Raw genomic sequence first — 20,631 nt, forward strand, 5'->3', positions numbered from 1 at the left:
TAGTTAGACACAGAGGAAAAAAGGTACCAGGGATTAAAAGTAACTCCAATTTAAGAAAGTTAGATCTGACTTTTTTTTAAGCAGTAAAAATTTAATCTTGGCATCTAAATCCTTCCCATTTTCACCCGTTGGCAAGCATTGAAGTAAGGCCATAAAGAGACACAATTTTCCACGAGTCAAAAAGGAAAATCAATAAAAAGCCTTCATAGTCAAAACCAAGCAGTTCTGATGTAGTCCCTTAATCTTCAAGATAAAAACTTTCCGCTATTCAACTCCAGGTTTCCAGACAGATTAGACAAGAAAGCTACCATGGAGAAGAAAATCTATTTAAAGCAGAGTATTAGTTAACCTTGGCTACCTTGGGGGGAAAAGGCTCTTAATGTTTTCACAAGTTAATGGTCTAAGCTGGGGAACAAGTTTCTCCCTCTTGAGGCTTCCCACGCCTGGCAAAGTGAAAGAGCCAGCCTCACGGTCATTGTCACTGCTGCCGGGCCTGCCCTGCCCTCAGGTGGCTGCATGTAGCTCTTCTCCCACCCCCAGAGAGAGGCCCTTCTGCCTCTGCACTGAGGGGGAGTGCGGTGGCTCTTTTATTCTTGTTTCACACCTAAGTTTATGTCTATTTGATCCTTTTCCTCGTGTCAGAGGAGTGGGAGCTGTGAACTGAAAATAAAACTTTAAGCCCTCTGGCTAAGCGAACGGACCCCTCCCTCTCAGCCAAGGCACCCCAGAAACACCTCAGAACTGAGTTCCCAGTGACGACGGGATGGAAGAGAGAAAGCACAATCACATGTGCACGAGTTCCCTTCATAAACATTCATGACTCCTATAGCTTGTTAAAGATGCATCATTGGCCACGTGGCTCGGTACACAATCCTGTTGCCTTTTGTCTCTTTGCCTGGCTTCTGGCTGGGAAATAAAGCTCTCCTTTTTCCAAAGTATAAACCTCATTAATAATTTTTTTTTAGTTAACAGAGCCAAGATTTAACTATTAAAAGTAAACAATGAAAAACATATTTGTCAATTTGTAGACATACTAAAGATTAAATATTTATTATATACAACGAGTTCAGATATCATTCAATAATACAAATGACTAGTTCTACACGTTGATCTTCAATGTTTTTCCTAAGGAAAGGTCTGGTGGCATTGGCAGCCGGTAGCACGTGCAGCCTCTGTGATGAGAAGAGCAGCCAGGAGCCCTGAGCAGTGGAAATGACTCCCGAGTGGCCTGGGGCCTGGCGAGCGTCAGGCAGGTGGAGAGCTGAACCCTCATCTCCAGAGTCAATCCCAGGCTCCGCCACAGCCACGCCCCTCTCCCCACCGGGGTGCTGCCGGCGGTTCCATGCTGGTCCGTGTTCACTCACCGGCCACTTGTTCTTTCGCCAGGTGCTCCAAGGGCAGGCGGATCGAGTCGTGTTCCACCGTGCACGTAATGAAGTGGGGCTTGGCCCCCTCCGCTGGGCTGTGACGCTCAGCTGTGTCCCCCTTTGAGGTCTGGTTTTCATGGAAATGTTTCACCACAGAATGGATTACTAAATTATTTGACTGCAGAGACACAGCAGAAAAAGCATTTACAAAGCTCGTCCTAAGGGAAGAGTCAGTAACAATCTCTCACTTGTTATTTTCTGTTGTGGCTAACATTTAAAAAAAAAAGCTTCAAAAAAATTAAACTTGCTGAGTTGTACCTTTTGAAAGATTTGGGAGCTTCAAACTTTCAAAAACTTGAGATTCATTTCCAGTCAATTAAGTCTGTTTTAATTGTTATGCAATATTATAAATTTTTTAATTTTATAAATCTGTCAAAAAAGAATATTTCGCCCAGGTGACCACTGCGGGTGGGAGTATAAACCGGTGCAACCTTTAGCAAGGCCATTTGGCACATCTACCAAACGTGCCGTGTGACCCAGCAGTCTTATTTCTCGGACTTTCTCCTACAGCTACATTCACACTGAAGCAAAATGATGTGTGCAAAGGTTACGTGCAGCAAAACCTCAGAGAGCCTTTAAATGTCCACCAATAAAGGGAGTTGGTAAATAAATTATACAACATCCATTCAGGGTGAACCAACCAGATGTAAAAAACACTGAGAAAACACTCTGTATGCTGATGTTGAAAGATCTCAAATATAAAAAAGGTGGCAAACATTATATATAATATCCTATACTTTGTTGAAAAAGGGGGAGGGACATATACATTTGCTTATATATTCAAAAAATGCTTGAAAAGGTAAAAAGGGAAGAAGAAAAGAATACACAAATCTATACACATTTGCTTTTAATGCATCATCTCTGGAGGATGTAAAGTTAATAATTTTGGTCTCCTGTAGGGAGAGGAGGTGAATGACTGCAGCGTAGGGAGTGGGAAACTTTTTAAAAAAAAAAATGTTGTTGTTAAGTATAACAGAAAAGTGTATAAAATATAAACGTGCAGTTTAATGAAAAAGCACAGCAGTGAATACCTGAGTGCTTAAAGAACCCTCCCCATAATGCTGAAGCCCTCCGGAAACCCCCACGCCCCGCAGAGCTAATTTCTAGCCCAATTTTCACACTCACCATTTCCTTGCTTTTCTTTATACTTTTACTTCCTAAGCATCCCTGAACAGTATTGTTTGGCCTCTTTTTGACCTTCATATGAATGGAATTGAACTGAATTATCTTTCAATTACAGATTAGACCTATTCAAGTATCTGAAAACATTCCACAATGGAACTTGCTAGATGCTGCTTGCACTGTGTTCAGAAGACTCACAAGCCTCTGACAGCTTAACAGGTGCGCCGGGGGGAGAGAACCGAGGAAGCCAATGTAGTGTTGCATCCAGACCTGAGAGGCATCAAACTGAAGAAAGGTGAGGAGATGGTCAGGGATGGGCGACTCAGATATGCTTCTTGAAAAAGGACCCAGGTCATCACCTTGTAAAAAAACACTAATGCCCAACACAGTGATTTTGGGTCCAGAAAAGAAAAGCTTCCTCAGCACTACAGGGGCCTGCAATCCTAGTTGAAGGGGTCCTTTGGTCACCTTAGGGATCCGTAGCCAGAGAGCACGGCAGTGTAAAAGGCGATCCAAATGATGGTGATGTCCTGAGCCCCGCCCATGTGTGCCATATTCTCATTGTCCACTGCAGGTGGCTTCCAAGAGGAGGCCAGAACTCCACATTGATCAGGTGGAATCCTGCCATTCCCAAGAAAGCTGGCAATGGCCACACTCCCCCAAGGGCACTGGGAACACAGCAGCCATCTGTCAGAATTAGGAGGTCACACCTAAAAAATGCACCCAGGTCCTCCCAGGCTAAACACTCCATGGTACCTGGCCCCAGACCAAGACCAGGAGGCCCCCACTGGGCAGCTGGGGCTGGGGTGGCTCTTCCTGGCAAGCCACATGGAGCCATGTCCTGGGGCCTGGCCGCAGGCTCAACCTCCTCGTGCTCCTCCAAGCCACCACGGCTCTGCTCTGCCAGGCAAAACTTGTTCTTTTGACTGAACATCGTAAGTCATCCGTGTTGCCGCATACAGCTGTGTGGTTTCCACGGTGTGACTGTATCACACAGCATCAACAATCATCCATTCTAATTCTGAAGGACATCTGGGTTGCTCCCAGGTGTTGGCTATTGTGAACATGAACATTCTTGCACCTGTGCCCTGGCGCACTGCCTCATTTCCCAGGACACATACCCTGAGTGGAACTGCTGGCTGACAGGGTATGCATGTCTTCAGTGTCACCAGACAATGCCAACCCATGTTCCAAAATGGTTTCCCAATTTACACCCTGCCAGCACCACCCTATGTCCATACTCGGAATCATAGGGCCTCTGCGGTAGGCGTTGGGGGGGTGTTTCACTGTCGTTCGCTCTTTCACTCTGACGACTTAGGAGGCTGAGTGTCGCTGCCCATGTAGAAACCATTTGGGCTTCTCTTTTGTGAAGTGTGTGTGTTCAAGTTTCTTGCCCATTTTTCTACTGGATTGTCTGTTAATGATTTGTAGGCATTGCTTTAAATTCTGGATGCTAGTCTTTTGTCAGTTATGTGCTGCAAATACCGCCTCCCACTGTCTAGCTTGTCTTTTTATTTTCTTCATAGTGTTCTTTGATGAACGGAAGTTTGTTTTGTTTTTGTTGTGATAGACTTCATCAATGTTTTCTTTTATGATTAACACTTTCTGCATTTTATTTAAAAGATCTGTCACTCTTAAACATCATAAAGATATCAACTTATCACCTAAAAAGTTTTATGAATTTTACTTTTCACAATTTGGCCTTTATTCCACCTAAAGTTATTTTTTCTGTATGTTGTGAGCAGAAGTGAAGTGACTTTTATCTTTGGGACTACACCATTGTCCCAGCACCATTACTAAAGAGACGACTCTTTCTTCCCACTGTCCTCCTCCCTCCGTCACGTAGGAGGGCCCTTCGATCTACCACGAGCCAGGGAAACGCAGGAGAGTAGGAGAGCACTAGCACAGCCGCGCCAGGACAAGAGGAGCACAGCAGGACGTAGGGCCACCCTCGTCACACACGTGTCCACCCACACGCGACTCTGCTCCTGGTCTACTGTCTGCCCTCGCCCTGCACCACCTGCCGTAATCATCGGGGCTTTGTAAAAGGCTGAACTTCAGGGGAGCAGCCCCCCCACTCTTCAGGAAGTCTTGGCTATTCTTAGTCTTTTGCATTTCCATATAAATTAGCTCATGAGGTTCCACCAAAAGACTGGCAAGATTTTGATCGAGGCAGCAATGACTCTACAAATCAATTCGGGAAAAAGCGACATGAGCCCTCCAATCTGTGAACATGATATACTGCTCTATTTAGTCAGAACTTCTTTAAAGGCGCTCAGTAATATTTCTAACTTTCCTAGTGGGAGGGGGAGGGGATCTTACAAATTCTCTTTTACTAGATTTATTTCCTAAGTATTTGACTTTTTTTTTTTTTTTTTTTTTGATGCTCTGGTAAATACTCATTTGCTACTGGCATATAAAAATTGATTTTTATATCTAAAAACTTTGTTAAATTTTGTCATGAGCTCTAATGATCTAGCCATAGATTCCTGTGGGTTTCATGTGGACAGTCAGATCAGGAGGGGTGGCCCTGTGCCTTCCTTCCCAGTAGGGAGATGAGACAGGGAGTGTTACTGATTGAACAGAAACCATGACGCCCACCACATGGTCTTTGATCATCTTCTATCAATTTTTAAATGAGCACTTTGAAATGGGTCAAGCCTCAAACTCTTAAGGCAAACAAATTAGCAGGCATTCAAAGGAATGACTCCGGGGCAAAAATGAAGGGGAAACGCCCTTTGTTGAAATAGCAATGTAAAGCAAGTTACTTTACACATTATATTACAAATATCCCAACAGCCACTTGGAATTTTCTTATAGCATAAATATTGGCTAAATATCTCAAGCTAATTTGTAATATAGCAAAACCATGCATTGCTTACTCTTTCTTTAAAAAGAAAATAATATCAAGAGGGAACCACCTTCTACATTTTATTACAACTTACAACCACAAGAACATGAGTCTGTTTAGGAACCTTACCTCGGTGCCCCCGGAAGTGAAGATTATGTCTCGGGGCGCCCCACCCACCATCTTCGCCAGGCTTTCCCGAGCTGCGTTTATGATGTCCTTGGCCTTTCTTCCTTGAGGGACCAAAAAAGGAAATTCATTAACATTGCTTCACCAAGTCCAACCAACACATTTACACGAACAACCAAACACAAAGGAGTAAAAGATCTGAGTGGGCAATTCTAAGACAAACATGTCCCATTAATGTGAACACTACAACACGCTACAACCTAGAAATAACTCAGCAAAGGAGCAGCAGTAAGATATTAGCAAGTCAGTGGAAACTGCTGAAATTTAAGTAACTTAGATCCAGCAACAAATACAGGAGGATGCCTGGGAACCCTGGAGTTCGCTGAGACAGGCTTCTTACCGGGCGCTAGAGGAGAGGGAAGCTGTGGCCATCTGCCTTGCTTCCCAGTCACCAAGACAGGAGAGTGAAAGGGCGGAATAGTTTGCTTAAGATCACACTGCAAAACAACAAAAATAAGCAAAAATAGAACTTCGTAACTCCTCAACACAAATTCCAATGCCACACCTCACGTCGCAGGTCACCCTAGGTACACCTGAACTCAGAAGGTTACTGTCCCAGAGACATATCGGCTTTCAAACAGGGGCTCTACATCCCAGCTATTACCCAGTTTCATTGGCTAACAGGAAAACGCAGAGCCACACCTCATGTGGTAGAGAGAGAAACGCCCTGGGATGGGAATTCTGAAAATTTTGGTGACCATTCTTAGTGTATAGACCAGTGGTTTCCAAACTTTTTTGATTATTTAGTCTTTTTGTTTTTTTTTTTGAGACAGAGTCTTGCTCTGTCACCCCAGGTGGAGTGAAGGGGCATCAGTCTAGCTCACAGCAACATCAAACACCTCGGCTCCAGAGATCCTCCTGCCTCAGCCTCCTAAGTAGCTGGGACTGCAGACGTGCACCACCACGCCTGGCTAATTTTCCTATTTTTAGTTGAGATGGGATCTCGCTCTTGCTCAGGCTGGTCTCGAACTCCTGACCTCAAGCGATCCTCCCACCTCAGTATCCCAGAGTGCTAGGATTACAGGCGTGGGCCACCTCGAGCTGCTGACTGTTCAATCTTATTTGTTAAAAAAGAAAAAAAATTGAGCAGGCACCACTAAAATATATGTATTACAAAACATCATAAAAAATATAAAAAGATGAGGTAAAAATAAATATGCAAGTAATTCTCACACTCCTGAAAACTATTGTATAGGTTTTAATTTTAAGTAGTTAAGGTCTATGGTGTTTAGGAAAACTTGGTCATTTTAATTGATGATACATTAAAAGGACTGTAATAACCTGTCAATAAATTTGGGCAGGATTACTGCCCGGCACATGCTCTTAGCTCCACTCGGAATATTGCTCAAATCCTGTCCTCCAGATACATTCCCAGTCTTCCTCCGGGACTCTGTTGAAAGCCCGTCTGAGAAGCCACAGGACCGACTCCAAAGCAGGAGCCCATTCCTGCTTCTCTTCCACTTTTGTCCCAGGGAGACGGCTGCCATCGATTTGGTGGGTAACTCCTAACCTCCCAATGTACCCATATACATTCATATAAGCAATTCACAGATTTCCTTTTTTTCGTTCCAAAAATGGGTTTCATAATTTATCTATTGCTTTGCAAAAATCTTCCTTTATTCTACTTACCAACAAATCTGGAGACCTTTCTGAAAAAGGACGCACAAAGCTAGCTCACTGCCACTATCTACCTATTGGACAAGCTAAAGTCAAAAGACTGCACCCCCCAAGTGCTTGGGAGGACGTAGAGGAAGTGGGGGGCTCACATGCCGCCGGCGGGAACAGAAAATGGCACAGCCACTTGGGGTGAGTTGGGCAGTTCCTTGAAAAGTCTAAGGTACACCTACCATATGACCTACCCATTTCACTCCTAGGTGTTTACAGTAAATATTGCTCACTCAAGAGAAGAGAAAGCAGACGACTGTCCTAGACTTGTGTTCGCTGCAGTGCTATTTACAATAGCCCCAAGCTGGAGACGGCTCAAAGGCCCACCGGCAGGTGAGCGCAAAAGCGAAACGTGCTGCCTCCACACAGCGGACGGCCACGCGGCAGTGGAGAGGGCAAACTGCTGGCGCACCCAGCATGGATGAGTCTCGATAAACCAGACCAAAAATATCTGATTCCATTTTTATAAAACTGTAGAAAGTGCACACAAATCTACAGGGACAGAGAGCACCCCAGTGGCTGCCTGGGGACTGGCTGGCGCAGGAATTATGAAGGGGAACCAGGAAACTTCTGAGAGTGATGGACACATGTGTTAGAGACACACGTGCTTCACTCTGGTAGGGACGTATCTCACCGGCTGTGACTCTCAACTCAAAAGAACTCATGTAAATTTAGAAAGAAAGAGATGAAGCAAATAAGGCAAAAGTGTTGGATCTGGGTAGAAGATACACAGGTATCCATTCTATCACTCCTTCAACTCTTCCGTGTGTTTGACATTTACACAGTGAGAAGGAGGGAGACTGCATCATTGTCAGTGTAATGAAATGTAAAGAGTACAGTCACAAAACCACAGCGGGATAGAAAATAATCCTATGGGGACCTAGCACAAGACGATGATTAAAACTGAGCATCAGAGGGAGCCCCGAATTCCTGCCATTCAAAGTAAAAAAGCAAACAGGATGGGTGTGTGTGTATGTGGTGCTCACTGCTGACAAAAGCAAGACTGTCACGTGGCTGTTCCTCACTCAGAGACCCCTGACCCTCTGCCTCCCTTTCTTCTTTCCCTTTTTTTATCTCCACTCCTCCGTCCATTTTCTTTTGAATCACCAAGGTCAGGCGCTCAGGCCCCTGGGCCCCCAGACCTACCCTTACCAAGGTCCTCAAGTGGCCAGAGTCTAATCCAGGTGTGCTCAGTCCTCACCCCTCCACCCGCCGGCAGTTCTCCCCAGGACTCCGTCCTCTCTGACACGCTCCTTAGGGGCCCTCTAATTCCTTCCCCTCCAAGGCCAAAGCTCCTCAGTCTCTTGCTGGGCCCAGCTCCAATTCCAGACTGCAGGTGGCCATGTGCCCTGACTGGCTCCTCAGACCACCCCCCAGCAACTCAGGACTTTGTTCCCAAAATTTCCAACCCAGACTTTCGTCTGGACCCCGCTCTCTCCACCTGGATGCCCGACGGGCACCTCCAAACCGCACATGCTCAAGGCTGAATGCTGGATTTCTCCCCAAACTTGCCCCTCTCTTGGGCTTTCCTATCTTGGTAGATGCAACCGAGCCCCCCAGGGCCCAGGCCAAAGTGCTGCTCTTTCCTTTCTCATCCCCATCAATCAGAATCCTGTAGGTTCTCCCGTCTGAACATGTTCAGACTCTGACTCCCCTCTCCACCACCTCAGCCACCAACAAGGTCAAGGCCACTGCCACCAGAGTCTCCTGGCAGGACCCCTGACTCCAATGACCCCACCATAGTCCATTCTCCACGGAGGGGACAGAACAGAAGTAATGCCTCAAAAACCCACACAGGTTTTGTGCACTGCACTCTCTCTCACGCCAGAACAGTGTGGGGCACACAGCAGGTGCCTCAATAGATGCTGGTTAAACAAGCTGCTCTCAAATGTGGTTCAGGGAAGCCTGGCATGCCCAAGGCCCTTTCAGAGGCCCACACAGTCAAAACTGTTTTCATAATGACCCTAAGACATCATCAGCCTTCCTCACATGGCTGTAGTGAAGCCTTCCAGAGCTACGCAAGGTAAACCTGCAGCAGGCCCGGTGGGACGCAGGACGAGACCAGGTGTCTGTATTTAGCAGACACCAAAGAGATTTCCAGGGTACAACAATGCTACTTGTCTCACTAAATTTGCTCTGTTGTACAAAAGATAGTCTATTTTTCATAAAAGTTAACATGTAATGAATTTATTACTATTTTAATAAATTACTAAATACATATTTAAGTTTCTCAGTTTAATTTCTAATATGGCAAATATCCACATATATAGCCTGCACGAACAAAAGCTCTTTGGAGTCCTTATCAATTGTTAAGAGTGTAAAGGGCTGCTGAGAGCAGACGTCTGCGCAGCCCGGGTTGAGCTACGCCACCCTTGCTTCTCGACAGGCTTCACTCGGGGCAAGAGCTTCACTTCTCCCCGAGAGTTACCCCAGACTTCCTCATTCTGTAATGCTTTGTATCAGTATTTAATTATTCTCCAGATTTTCAAGTTTAAAATACCAGAAAGTTCAATTTTACTAGAGGAGAGACCAGATACAAGGCAATATCCAGGAGACTAGCCAGGATACATGTACTAAATAGCCACAAATAAATTAATGAATGAATAACACCTGAACTGAAAAACCTTCTGGTTACCAAGTTGCTGTGAAACTTTAATAAGCAAATGGATATGAAAACACATTAAACCCTATAGAGTTGTACATAAGTACTACTAAATCCCAGGGCTTGGCAATATTCTGTTTAAAGAGTTACTTTAGTTCATCACAATCCATATTTAAGATAGTTTATCTTAATTATCCTTAATAAACATTAAATAAGAAAGGTAAACTTTATCCTGCCTGTCTGAAAATGTAATATAACTCTGCCACGTATCTACTGACTTGAAGCAAATTGTTTTCCAAAACCTCCAATTTAATGCTCTACAAGAATCAGTTGGAAACAAATATGAATATTTATAACTATAGTAATAAATGTAAAGGTAATTTTCATTTTCAAAAAAGGCTAGGATTACATGTGATTCTGATGATTTAAAAGATATATTTTGCAAATTCTGTAAGATCAACTGAGCTGGGTATGTAACAAGGTTTAACAGGTGCTGCTATTACAAATAACTCCCAACAAGACACCTTTCTCACCTGGGAAAGGGTGACAGGAGAGCATGTTAAAGATTAAACATTAAAGGTTAAAGATTACTGTATCAACAAGGCTCAGCTTACAAATCTGGACTTCTGAGGAAAAACTACCAAAAATTACAGCTAAAGATTTGCAGTTAACAGAAAATCTATTCAAAACAAAGCCATCATCACACATGGGAGTACAATTTCTCTAAAAGTGCCTCTGGCCCCATTATCTCTGATTTGTGAACACGTGCCGTGTGCATGTCCTCTAGAATTACCTGCTAGATAAGGACTGCTGGGATTTCCCCAGGCTTCCTGCATGGCCTCAGTCACAGCCTGGATAACTTCTGGCTCCAGGGGCGTGGTTGCGTTATAGTCCATGTAAACTTTCCTGCAGGAAAGAAAACAGCTGTTCTAACTTCATTGGTTGTCTTTCATTTCCCTGTACGCGTTTCTGCCACGGTCTGTGAGGCTCTGGTGATTTTGGTGCCACTTCCTCCTGCTGCCCCTCCTCCTCCCACCATACTGACCTTCTCCCTGGGGGAGGCACGCTTTGGCCCCAGGCCTTGCACTTTTGGTTTTCTTTGCCTAGAATGACCACTCCCTGTCCCCCCTTTTTTAGGTCTTTCCTCCAACTGGTCCTCCCCAGTGAGGCTTCCCAAACTCTATTTAAAACTGCAGCCACCTCTGCCCCTCCCACCCCAGCACTCCACGTCCCCTCCCCTCCCTACTTTCTTGGGAGCATCATCACCACTTGACACACTAGCTTTATTCCTTACTGTCCACCTCAGTAGAGTGACAGAATGCAGCCTCACCGATACGTGGGCTTTGTTTTTCTCACTACTCTGTCACCAGTGCTGGAGACCATGGCTGCCACACAGCAGGGGCTTGATTTATAGGCTGACAAAGTAAATGCCACAGAAAATATAAATCTCATGAAAGAGCTCTCACTAAGTAAAATTTATCTGTACATCTTTTGACTAATATCAAAAACCTTCAGAAACCTATTAATATATAGTAGGTAATCCTGCCTGATGCTATTAATGAATTAACTTCATTTTTAAATAAACAACAATTAGTTTCTACAATTGGTTTGGACCAATCCACGTGAAAACTCAGACACAAGTAACTAACCATGGCTGTTAAGCCACAGGGAGCGGGCAGAAAGTACATTAGTTTCAATGCAGCATCTTTTCTGTTCAAAATCAACCAATAGGTACAAGGCTTTGGGAATTTTGACTAGTCAGCCTTGACCACTCCAATACCAGTATAAATAGTCCAGGAATTTCTCAGCCCTGCTGTGACTCTGTGTGTGCCTTAAATCTGTTCTTTCCTACAAATAAGCATCCCGTGGTGCCTCAAACTAGCTAGTGTTTGCTGAGTGACTGCAGCTTTTCAATCTGTTGCTTGGCTGAACTAATCTACGGCTTGAATTTCACATCAATATTTTACAGATTACTTTGCTCCATTATTTGCCACTTCCAGAAAGTGCTATCAATATTGGGTGAGGAAGCTAAATTTTATTAGTTTTATAACCAAAAAACAAAAAGGCCTGGGAATCTCCGCTCCACTGCTTCCCTAGGGGACACTTTCCAAGCTAGCCTCACTGTCCCAACCAAAGGAGACCGCCTAATGACACAGGCGTGATTTAGGCATGGACCCAGACTCCCCTCATAGTCTAGGCATGGCAGTGAGCAGGATTATCAAAAAAAGGACTTAGCGCATTCCTGGATTGGAGAGAGAAGACTCACAAACGAGAAGACGCACACATCCCCCTCCTGCCCGCTCAGATGTAAGCCAGCAGTGTGGACACCAAGCGCTCCCTGTCTCCCCGTCTCTGTGGTGGTCACCCCCACTTTCCAGTTGCTCAGACCAGTGGCCTGGCAGGCAACCTTCTTAATCCCTCCTTTCTCCTACACCAGCGCACCAGCGAATCTCCCCAGTGGTCAGGCCACACCACACCCCACCCCCTCCTAGATTATGACAAAAGGCTCCCAACTGGTTTCCCTGCTTGGTCCCCTGTCCCACAACCACCCCACCCCTACTTTCTAGGAAGCAGCCAGTGCTCCTTCAAAATGTAATTAAATTACATCACTCCCCTGCTCAAATGCCCAAGTCCTTCCTGGGCTCTGCGGCTCTGCCAGTCATCTCCGACAAGCCCGCTCCTCCTTGCTCCTCTCCAGCCACAAGGACTACCTGCTTCTTCCGCCCTCCTGGTGTGAACTAAATAAAATCCTAAGGCTGCCGCTGACTGAATGGGCCCCTTTTGGCCAAGGGGACCCCAGAAAACCTTAAAATTGAGCTCCTGGCCATGAAGGGAAGGGAGGTCAGACATGCCTCCTTACACCTCGTTGCCTTTCGCAGTTTAGACAACTGACCAGCATCAATGTTAAAACAAGAGATCATAAGTCTGACAAAACAGATTCTGTGATGGTAAGACGCTAAATTATTAACAGGACCTCAGGCCCTGCAGAGCAAAGGTTAAATCACCTGCAGGCCATCAATTTGCTTAGCAGATCATGTGTGCCTGTTGAGTACATAGTGGCTTGTCTCTGATTAACAGACTTCCTTAAAACATTCCAAGCCTTTAGACAAAGCTTCATTTCTTGAACCAATTACAAATCAAAGAATCTTTTTTTTTTTTTTTTTTTTTTTTTTTTTTTTTTTTTTTTTTTTTTTTTTTTTTGAGACAGAGTCTCACTCTGTTGCCCAGGCTAGAGTGAGTGCCGTGGCGTCAGCCTAGCTCACAGCAACCTCAAACTCCTGAGCTCAAGCGATCCTCCTGTCTCAGCCTCCCGAGTAGCTGGGACTACAGGCATGCGCCACCATGCCCGGCTAATTTTTTCTATATATATTTTTAACTGTCCATATAACTTCTTTCTATTTTTAGTAGAGATGGGGTCTCACTCTTGCTCAGGCTGGTCTCGAACTCCTGAGCTCAAACGATCCGCCCACCTCGGCCTCCCAGAGTGCTAGGATTACAGGCGTGAGCCACCGCGCCCGGCGACAAATCAAAGAATCTTTGAACCCACCTACAACCTGCAAGCGCCCCCCACCCCAGCTTCAAGAGGTTCCACCTTTCGGGCCAAACCAATGTATAGCTTCCACGTATTGATTTATGATTTTACCTGAAATTCCTGTCTCTCTAAAACGTATAAAACCCAACTGAAACCCAACTGCCTCGGGACCACTGGCTCAAGACTTCTTGGGCCATAGTCACACGCATTGGCTCAGAATAAACCTTTTTATATTATTTTACAGAACGTGGGTTTTTCTTGTTAAGACTGACATGCTTTTCTTTTCCAGAACTCGTAAACCTGACGACTCCTGGATGTCACTCAGTTTCAACCAAATGTCACCTCTACGCCTCGCGTGCCTTCCTCCTCAGGCTCTCATCTTTGACTTAGGCTTTCCCCGCGGCCACCGGCCGGCGCCCTCCGTCCTCCCTCGCGGGACCCCCACCCCCGACAGCGGCCACCAGCCGGCGCCCTCCGTCCTCCCTGACGGGACCCCCACCCCCGACAGCGGCCACTAGCCGGCGCCCTCCGTCCTCCCTCACGGGACCCCCACCCCCGACAGCGGCCACCGGCCGGCGCCCTCCGGCCTCCCTCGCGGGACCCCCACCTCCGACAGCGGCCACCAGCCGGCGCCCTCTGGCCTCCCGGGCGGGACCCGCGGACTCCTCGCCCGGCGGCGCTCCCTGCCCTCCCCTCGCGGCGCGCACCTCTCCGGCGAGCTCTCCTTTCGGCAGCCGTCGGGCGGACACACGGCCCGTCTCCGCGCATCCTTCCTGGGCGCCGCGGCCGCCTCCATCCCAGCTCACCCGCTGCCGGAACCCGCGACGCCCGAGCAGCCCAGGAGCGGGCAGGGGAAGACCCGGCCGTGAGGCCCGGGGCGCGTCCGGATTGGCCGAGTGACACACCCCCAGCCAATCCGCGCGCTTCATAGGCGCTGCGCACTCCGCGGGGCAGCGCGGGCAGGCTGATTGGCTGCGCGGGGTCAGGTGGCAGGCGGGGGCGGAGCCCGGGTGCGTCACAGGGGTTCCCGCGGAGCTGGGAGAGCGGAGCGTGGTGTCCCCGACTCTTTGGGCCCCACCGCCTTTCCCTTCCGGGACTTTGCTCTCCAGAGCGGGGCCGCCTTTCGGCCGCTGGGGGCCGTGGGCGAGCGGGCGGCGGAGCCCGAGAGCCGGACGTGAGGGGCCTGGGGCGCTCGGTGTCCGTCCGGGCGCGCTCCCGTGCGCCTGCCCCGCCGGGCCGCCACCCCGCGAAGCGGGAGCCCGCGTCACCTCCTCACCACGCAGCTGAGCGGCGTGCGCGGCCGGGGCGCACCGGGAGGCCTCCCGCGGGCCTGCCTCGCCTTCCCCGCGCGCTTGTCACCCCACGGGCCCGAGCGCTGCGCCGGGTCCGCGCTGGACCTGTCACCTCCGTAGGCGACGTGCTGAGTGCAGCGGGGGCGCACTCGTTGAGGATGGATTTGAGGGGATCTGGGGTAGAGGGGGAAGGCCAGTTAAGAGGCTGTTAGAACAGTCGAGGCGACAGATGAGGAACGCTACGCAGTGGGTGTGGAAATGCAGCAAACATTGATTCAAGCTATGTTTAGGATTAAAATAGGCAGGAATTGGGGGCAGTTGCGTGTGGGCATGAGGAAGAGGAGGAAGCAAGGATTACCCAAGTGGCTGGGAAGATGGTGGTGCCTTTACCTGGGACAGGCGGGAGCACAGCAGGGGGAAGACGATGTAGGTGGTGCTTTGGACGTGACTGTGAGACCGTCAGATGGAAATACCTGCCATTCAGTTGCCCCACCTACCATAAAAGAAAGTCAGTTGTGAAAGGGTTTTTTTTTTTTTTTTTTTTTTGGGCAAAGATCCATATTCTTGAATTCTAATGAAGCCATCTGCCACTTCTTTTCTGGCATAGTAGCAGTTTGTTTTTTCGAAGAAAAGGAAAAAAAAATGTATTAATTTGCTGGCAAATGAAGAGGGCAGTGGACTAGCTTCTCAAAGACTGCTGTCCTCCGTGATAACAGATTTTAACTTTGAGCTCTGAACATGTGCCAGGCACTGTTCGAAGCACTTTTATGTACCACTATTTTAATCTCGATAACTACCCTGTCAGGTAGGTACTGTGCTTCCCCATTTTATATATGAGGAAACTGAGGTACAGAAAAGTTAAAGGAGCTTGCTCAAGTTCACACAGGTAGCAGGGGAGCCAGAATTTGAATTCAGGGATGCTTTGCCAAGAGGTTGAATTTTAATTGGCTTTTCACAGACTTTCTCAATTTTATCCCCTATTGGGGTCCAGAAGAACTTGACAATTCCAGCACAGCAAATCTGCACATTTCTGGACTCCTTTCCTTTCATTCTTGCCTGCAAACTGATCTCATTTCTTGCCAAATGCAGCCAGTAGCGAAGGGCACACGAACGTTTAAGAAGTGAATGGAAGCACAGGAGCCTAAGGACAGTCAAAAGAGGAGGAAAGGAAAGGACATTAGGAATGTCAAAGAAGCCAAGAGTACAGACAGTGTACAGTGCAGCTGAGAGGGAATCTGAGAAGTGTCTGTTGTATGTTACAATTAGGAGGCACTGATGAATTTAGCAAGGGAAATCTCAGGAGAGTAGTGAGGAGAGCGTTAAATAAGGATGGAGAATGTAGTCGACTCTTGAAAAAGCCGAGAAAGGACGTGCTAAAAGGCATACAAGATTAAGGGCAAGTAGAGACTTAACATGCTTCTAGGCTGAATGGAGGTAGTTAACGGAAGGAAATTGAAGACAGAAGAAAGAACCAAAGTGCTGGAGGAGATGAGAGGTGATGGGGTTAAGAGCCAAGGTGGGTGGGGAAGTTGACAGGTAGGGGGAGATTTCTTTCTCTAAATCTATTTGCAACTGACAAGGTGATTCCTCAAGTGTTCCTTGGGCCACTTAGGCAGCAATAAGGTTTGTATTTCCAGGTGGATATAGTGAGTGTAGTGGTGGAGTCAGACAGACAAGATAACGTCTCTTGCTGGCTGGTGATACCCAGAAAGCTGAAAGTGTATGTGGTGCAACATGCAGTAGCAGCTTCCACCGTCCCAGCCGGCTGGTCAGACGTGCAACAGAGGACCTAACAGGATGTCTCTTATTACAAAGACAAGTGCCCGATAATGACCAAACATTTGAGGAATGTTATCTCTGTGAAGATAGCACAGGCAACAAGTAGAACTTTCAACACCTAAGGAAAAAAGTTAATAGAGCTACTGGAGTTAATCTCTAGTAGAGAAAGATCTGCAGGAAGATAAATGGATATTGTATCGAAAAAGTGGGCAGTTATGAAACAAGGTCAAAAAACAATGAAAAAAGATATTGGACATTAAAATTGTAATAACTGAAGTTTAAAAACAGTTTTCAGGCGTTAGAGGAAGGGAGGGATGAATAGGCAGAGCACAGAGAATTCTTAGGGCCGTGAAACTAGTTTGTGTGATGGTAGATCCGTGTCATATATTTGTTCTAAAACTACAACACCAAGAGTGAACCCTAATGTAAATTGTGGACTAGGGGTGATAATGATGTGTCAGTGTAGGTTAATCAATTGCAATAATGTACCACTGTGGATGCTGACAATGGGGGAGGTTGTGTGTGTGGACAGGCAGAGGATAAATGGCAACTGCTCAATTTTGATGTGAACCTAAAAAGGCTCTTAAAAGTAAGGTCTGGCTTTTCTGCGTCTGCAAAGGTTGGGAGGTCCCGGCCCAGCTGAAGACGTCCGATCTCATTGTTCTATACCCTTTTTTGTTCCTGTCCCCAATTCCCCTCAATAAAGTGGCTTAACCGCCCCCCCCCACCCAAAATAAGATCTGTATTCTTTAAAAAAATCCCTCAAATAGATGGGCTGAATAGCAGAATAGGCATAGCTGTCACATGCCACTGTTACTGGTCTGGCAAAGACACAGTGATGTTAGTGGGACCCAGGGAGTCACTGGGCTCCACCTGTGTCTCCTGCTCCATCGACAGCTCCTCGCCGCAGCGCTCCCCAGGGAGATAGGTTTTATCTTTTTAGACTAACTTGAGGCTGAAACCTCTCAGGAATAGGAAAGACGGCGACTAACCGACAGTGCTGCACACAGCCATGGCTCCTCACCTCACCATGGCTGGGGGAAGGAAGGACACAGGTGAATAGGGCCGTCAGGGCTAGGATAAAATTGTTTTGAAAAGAGACACTTGCTAATATTGATGACTGGTTTGAGACAAAATAATCTTCCAGCATCAAGCATCATTCTTTGATGAGTTGCTAGGAAGGTCATGAGGTCAGACATCAAGGTCATGAAAGTCCAACACCAAGAAATACAACAAACACACATAGAGGAGGCTTCCTAAGCCACAGGAGGCCCCCAGGCATCACACAGGTCACCAGAGCAGGGGGAACCATCCCCAGATGTGAACCGTGGACCATAGGCTCAATGAGAAGAAATGAAGTGCGAAGGCACCACGGCTACTATCTGCCTCTCCTGGTTACTGGTGCCTCCCTGACAAATCCCAGCTAACTGTGCATGTGGGCCCTGTTCACAGGTCTCCTCTCCTCCAGCACCAGAAACTCCTGAGACATGCACTGTCATTTCCAGCGGGCCCTGAAATAAGCTAAACAACAACAAAAAAAACCCCAGTAAATATTCTGGAAGAACTCTGGCTCAGTAAATTTAGCAATGAAAATGAATGAGCCCTAAGCTGAACTTTTTGAAGGGGCCATGCAGTTCTTTGTACAACTGAATGTGAACAAACAGACATTCTTAACAAGGCAAGGTCCCCAAATGCCCCCATCACTGCATTTTCTGAAGACTTTTTTTTAAAACCACAATTCTTTCAATCACCCATGGAAACGCAAGGGCAAGACAGGTAGCACACACGGGCAATAGACTTCTCTGAGTCAGCCCCTCCAAGCTGTTGGGACATTCTCTATTTGAAGCAGGGCTATAGGAGGGAGAAAAGAGAGGTGTGACAGGGTTTCTCATTTTTCCAGTTCTTTGGCAAAGGAAAAGTAAAACATTTTATTAATAACTAAGACCAGATATTAGCATTTTACTGGACACTGTTTTATAAAGAGTGAACTTGAAGCAAACCTGAATTTCCAAGATTAAACATGGATGAAAGTGAAAATCTTAGCTTGGTGGTTTACATCTTCTTGTTGGAATTTTTACATAAAGAAAAATCTGTTTGATTTAATTATCAGCAAAAAGTCTGATGTTAACAGGAATGTGTGACTTATTTTTAAAACCTCTGAGTAAGGAGGTTCTATTTAACAAAGGTAAATCAGAATGCACCATTAGTGTCCAGAAGAAACTGGAACTGATCAATTTCAAACTGTTTTGAGAAATTTTCACAGCAGCTCTTTAAAGAAGGGGTGGGGGCAGGAAGAGAGCAATTCCAGGAAGAGCGAGTGGGCTTTGTTCACGGAAGATGTGGAAGAGATTGTGGTGATCACCACGGCCTGGGAGTTTGCCCGCTGGGTTCTGTTGGAGGCTGAGAGCCTGGCAGAGGGGCTGTTCTCCCTGCTGGGTCTGCCCCCAGGTGGCCTCTGCATGGGCCAGGACGCTGATGAGACTGGCCTGGCTGTGGCCGAGCCATGGGGAAGAACACTGCCGACTCCCGCGTCAAGGTCTTTCCAGACAAGTAACTAAGGATAAGTAACTAAGGACAGAGGAAAATATGCACAGGCACTTTAAAACATTTAAGCTGCCAAATACCTAGGAGCATGTTCCTTTGAAAAAATGTACATTTCATAATGTATAAGCTACTGAAATAGTCTGAAGTGGCTCTCCTCGAAGTTTCTACATGAACTTTTGTAGTACAGTGACTTCTCTTCTAGCGGGTGCACAACCTGGCTTAATTCGTAGCTGGTGGAAACCATATAAGCAGCCTCTGAGGCTTCCAGTGTTCAGAGATGAGGGCGGTGAAGACAACCCTAACCCAAGGCACTGTCCCCTGGGCCTTGAGCTCCATGACACTCCAATACAGCATGTGCAACACACCACAGAAAAGGAGCAAAGCCCAGGGCCGTGGGGGGAACGGCAAGGAGGCGCGGAGCCCAGATCCGAGTTCAACATCCGAGTGATGCTCCTGCCCTGGCACCTTAGTGGGAAGACTGCAAAGGGAGGTCACCTGCCGGCAGGATGTGTGGGGGAAGACCAGAGGGGAGACGGGAGCCTCATTCTGAGAGGCCACCACTAGAAGTGTTTCCTTGTAAGAGTGCTTGAAATAACATGTAGCTGCCACCCCAGACTCTAAGCAGTGGAGTTGTGGGGACCCTCCAGAGCACAGCCAAGAACCCGGAGTCAGGAGCAAAGGTTCTGATGTCAGAGCTGCCCGAGAGCTTCCCTTCCCCGAGGCCCTGCCCACTCCTTCTGCTCCAGGTTGGCCTCTTTGGCCAAGTCTAGGGATTCCCGTCCCCTCAGCTATGACCAGATCGGTTAGGGACACACGGGCTGGAGCCAGAAATGTTATTTTAGCCTGAGAGTGAGGAGGAGACGCCAAGAAGCCATTGGGTCCCACAGTCACCAACAGGCCCCACTGGCCCGGCACCCACGCGGTGCTCACGGTGCTGGGTCACGTCTGCATGTGTGCCTTAAGACGGTGGGAGGGGATGTGTGTGCAAAACATCTCCGAAGGATTTCCACTGGACAGAATGGGATGATTCCGTTATCTGGACATGTCATTTTTAAAGAATTAAAATCCCTGATAGTAAGCAAAGTATTTTTCTGCTGTGCAAATATTTTGAGGTCAGAATGAATAACTGATATTATTGCTTTCAGTGTGATTCAGAGGGCATACGCCTTTCACCTCCGCTGAATAAACATTTCCACTGAACTACGGGCACTGGCATCATTTCTTCCACAGACATGCCTCATGTCAAGGCCCCCCGACATCTGCACCACCGGCCAGGCAGCTCAGGGGCAGCCCCAACAGCTACCATGGGATGTGCCGTGGCTCGGGTCTGGGACTGGCACCAAGCAGAGAACCTCATTTCCGGGGTCACTGGAGGCAGAAGTCAGGTGCACGGGCAGGACAGCTGCTGGCCCTGGCCTCCCGACCCGCCTAGCAGAGGATGCCTCGTGGTCAGTGTGTAAGTACCTCTCCCAGGCCCCGGGAGGCGGGGATTACCATGCCTCCCAGACAGGCCCCGAGGCCCTGAGATGCCACCATTCACTTGATCCAGCCCCACCCTCCCTGCTCTGGGCACCCCTGTGTGGCCCATCAGCAGAGGGCCACCCTCAAGTCTACTGGGTACAATTCCTGAT

General features: G+C 47.4%; 1 protein-coding gene across 4 annotated transcripts in view; it reads right to left on the bottom strand.

Moving 5' to 3' along the window:
• SCLY (selenocysteine lyase) overlaps window positions 1–14,246 on the bottom strand; it is a 32,289-nt gene extending 18,043 nt beyond the window's left edge. The window contains exons 1-4 of one of the 4 annotated variants that reach the window (XM_069465381.1): window positions 14,093–14,246; window positions 10,647–10,759; window positions 5,530–5,630; window positions 1,365–1,545 (exon numbers count right to left, since the gene is read on the bottom strand). In XM_069465381.1, coding sequence (XP_069321482.1) covers window positions 1,365–1,545; window positions 5,530–5,630; window positions 10,647–10,759; window positions 14,093–14,181 — 484 coding nt within the window. In that variant the 5' untranslated portion in view covers window positions 14,182–14,246. Of the gene's footprint in view, window positions 1–1,364; window positions 1,546–5,529; window positions 5,631–5,926; window positions 6,024–10,646; window positions 10,760–14,092 lie in introns of those variants that run through there. The other 3 variants (XM_069465404.1, XM_069465583.1, XM_069465495.1) reach the window with 3 other exon arrangements.
• Window positions 14,247–20,631: the final 6,385 nt, after the last annotated feature.

Source organism: Eulemur rufifrons, chromosome 1, assembly GCF_041146395.1.
Source record: "Eulemur rufifrons isolate Redbay chromosome 1, OSU_ERuf_1, whole genome shotgun sequence".
NCBI lineage: Eukaryota > Metazoa > Chordata > Mammalia > Primates > Lemuridae > Eulemur > Eulemur rufifrons.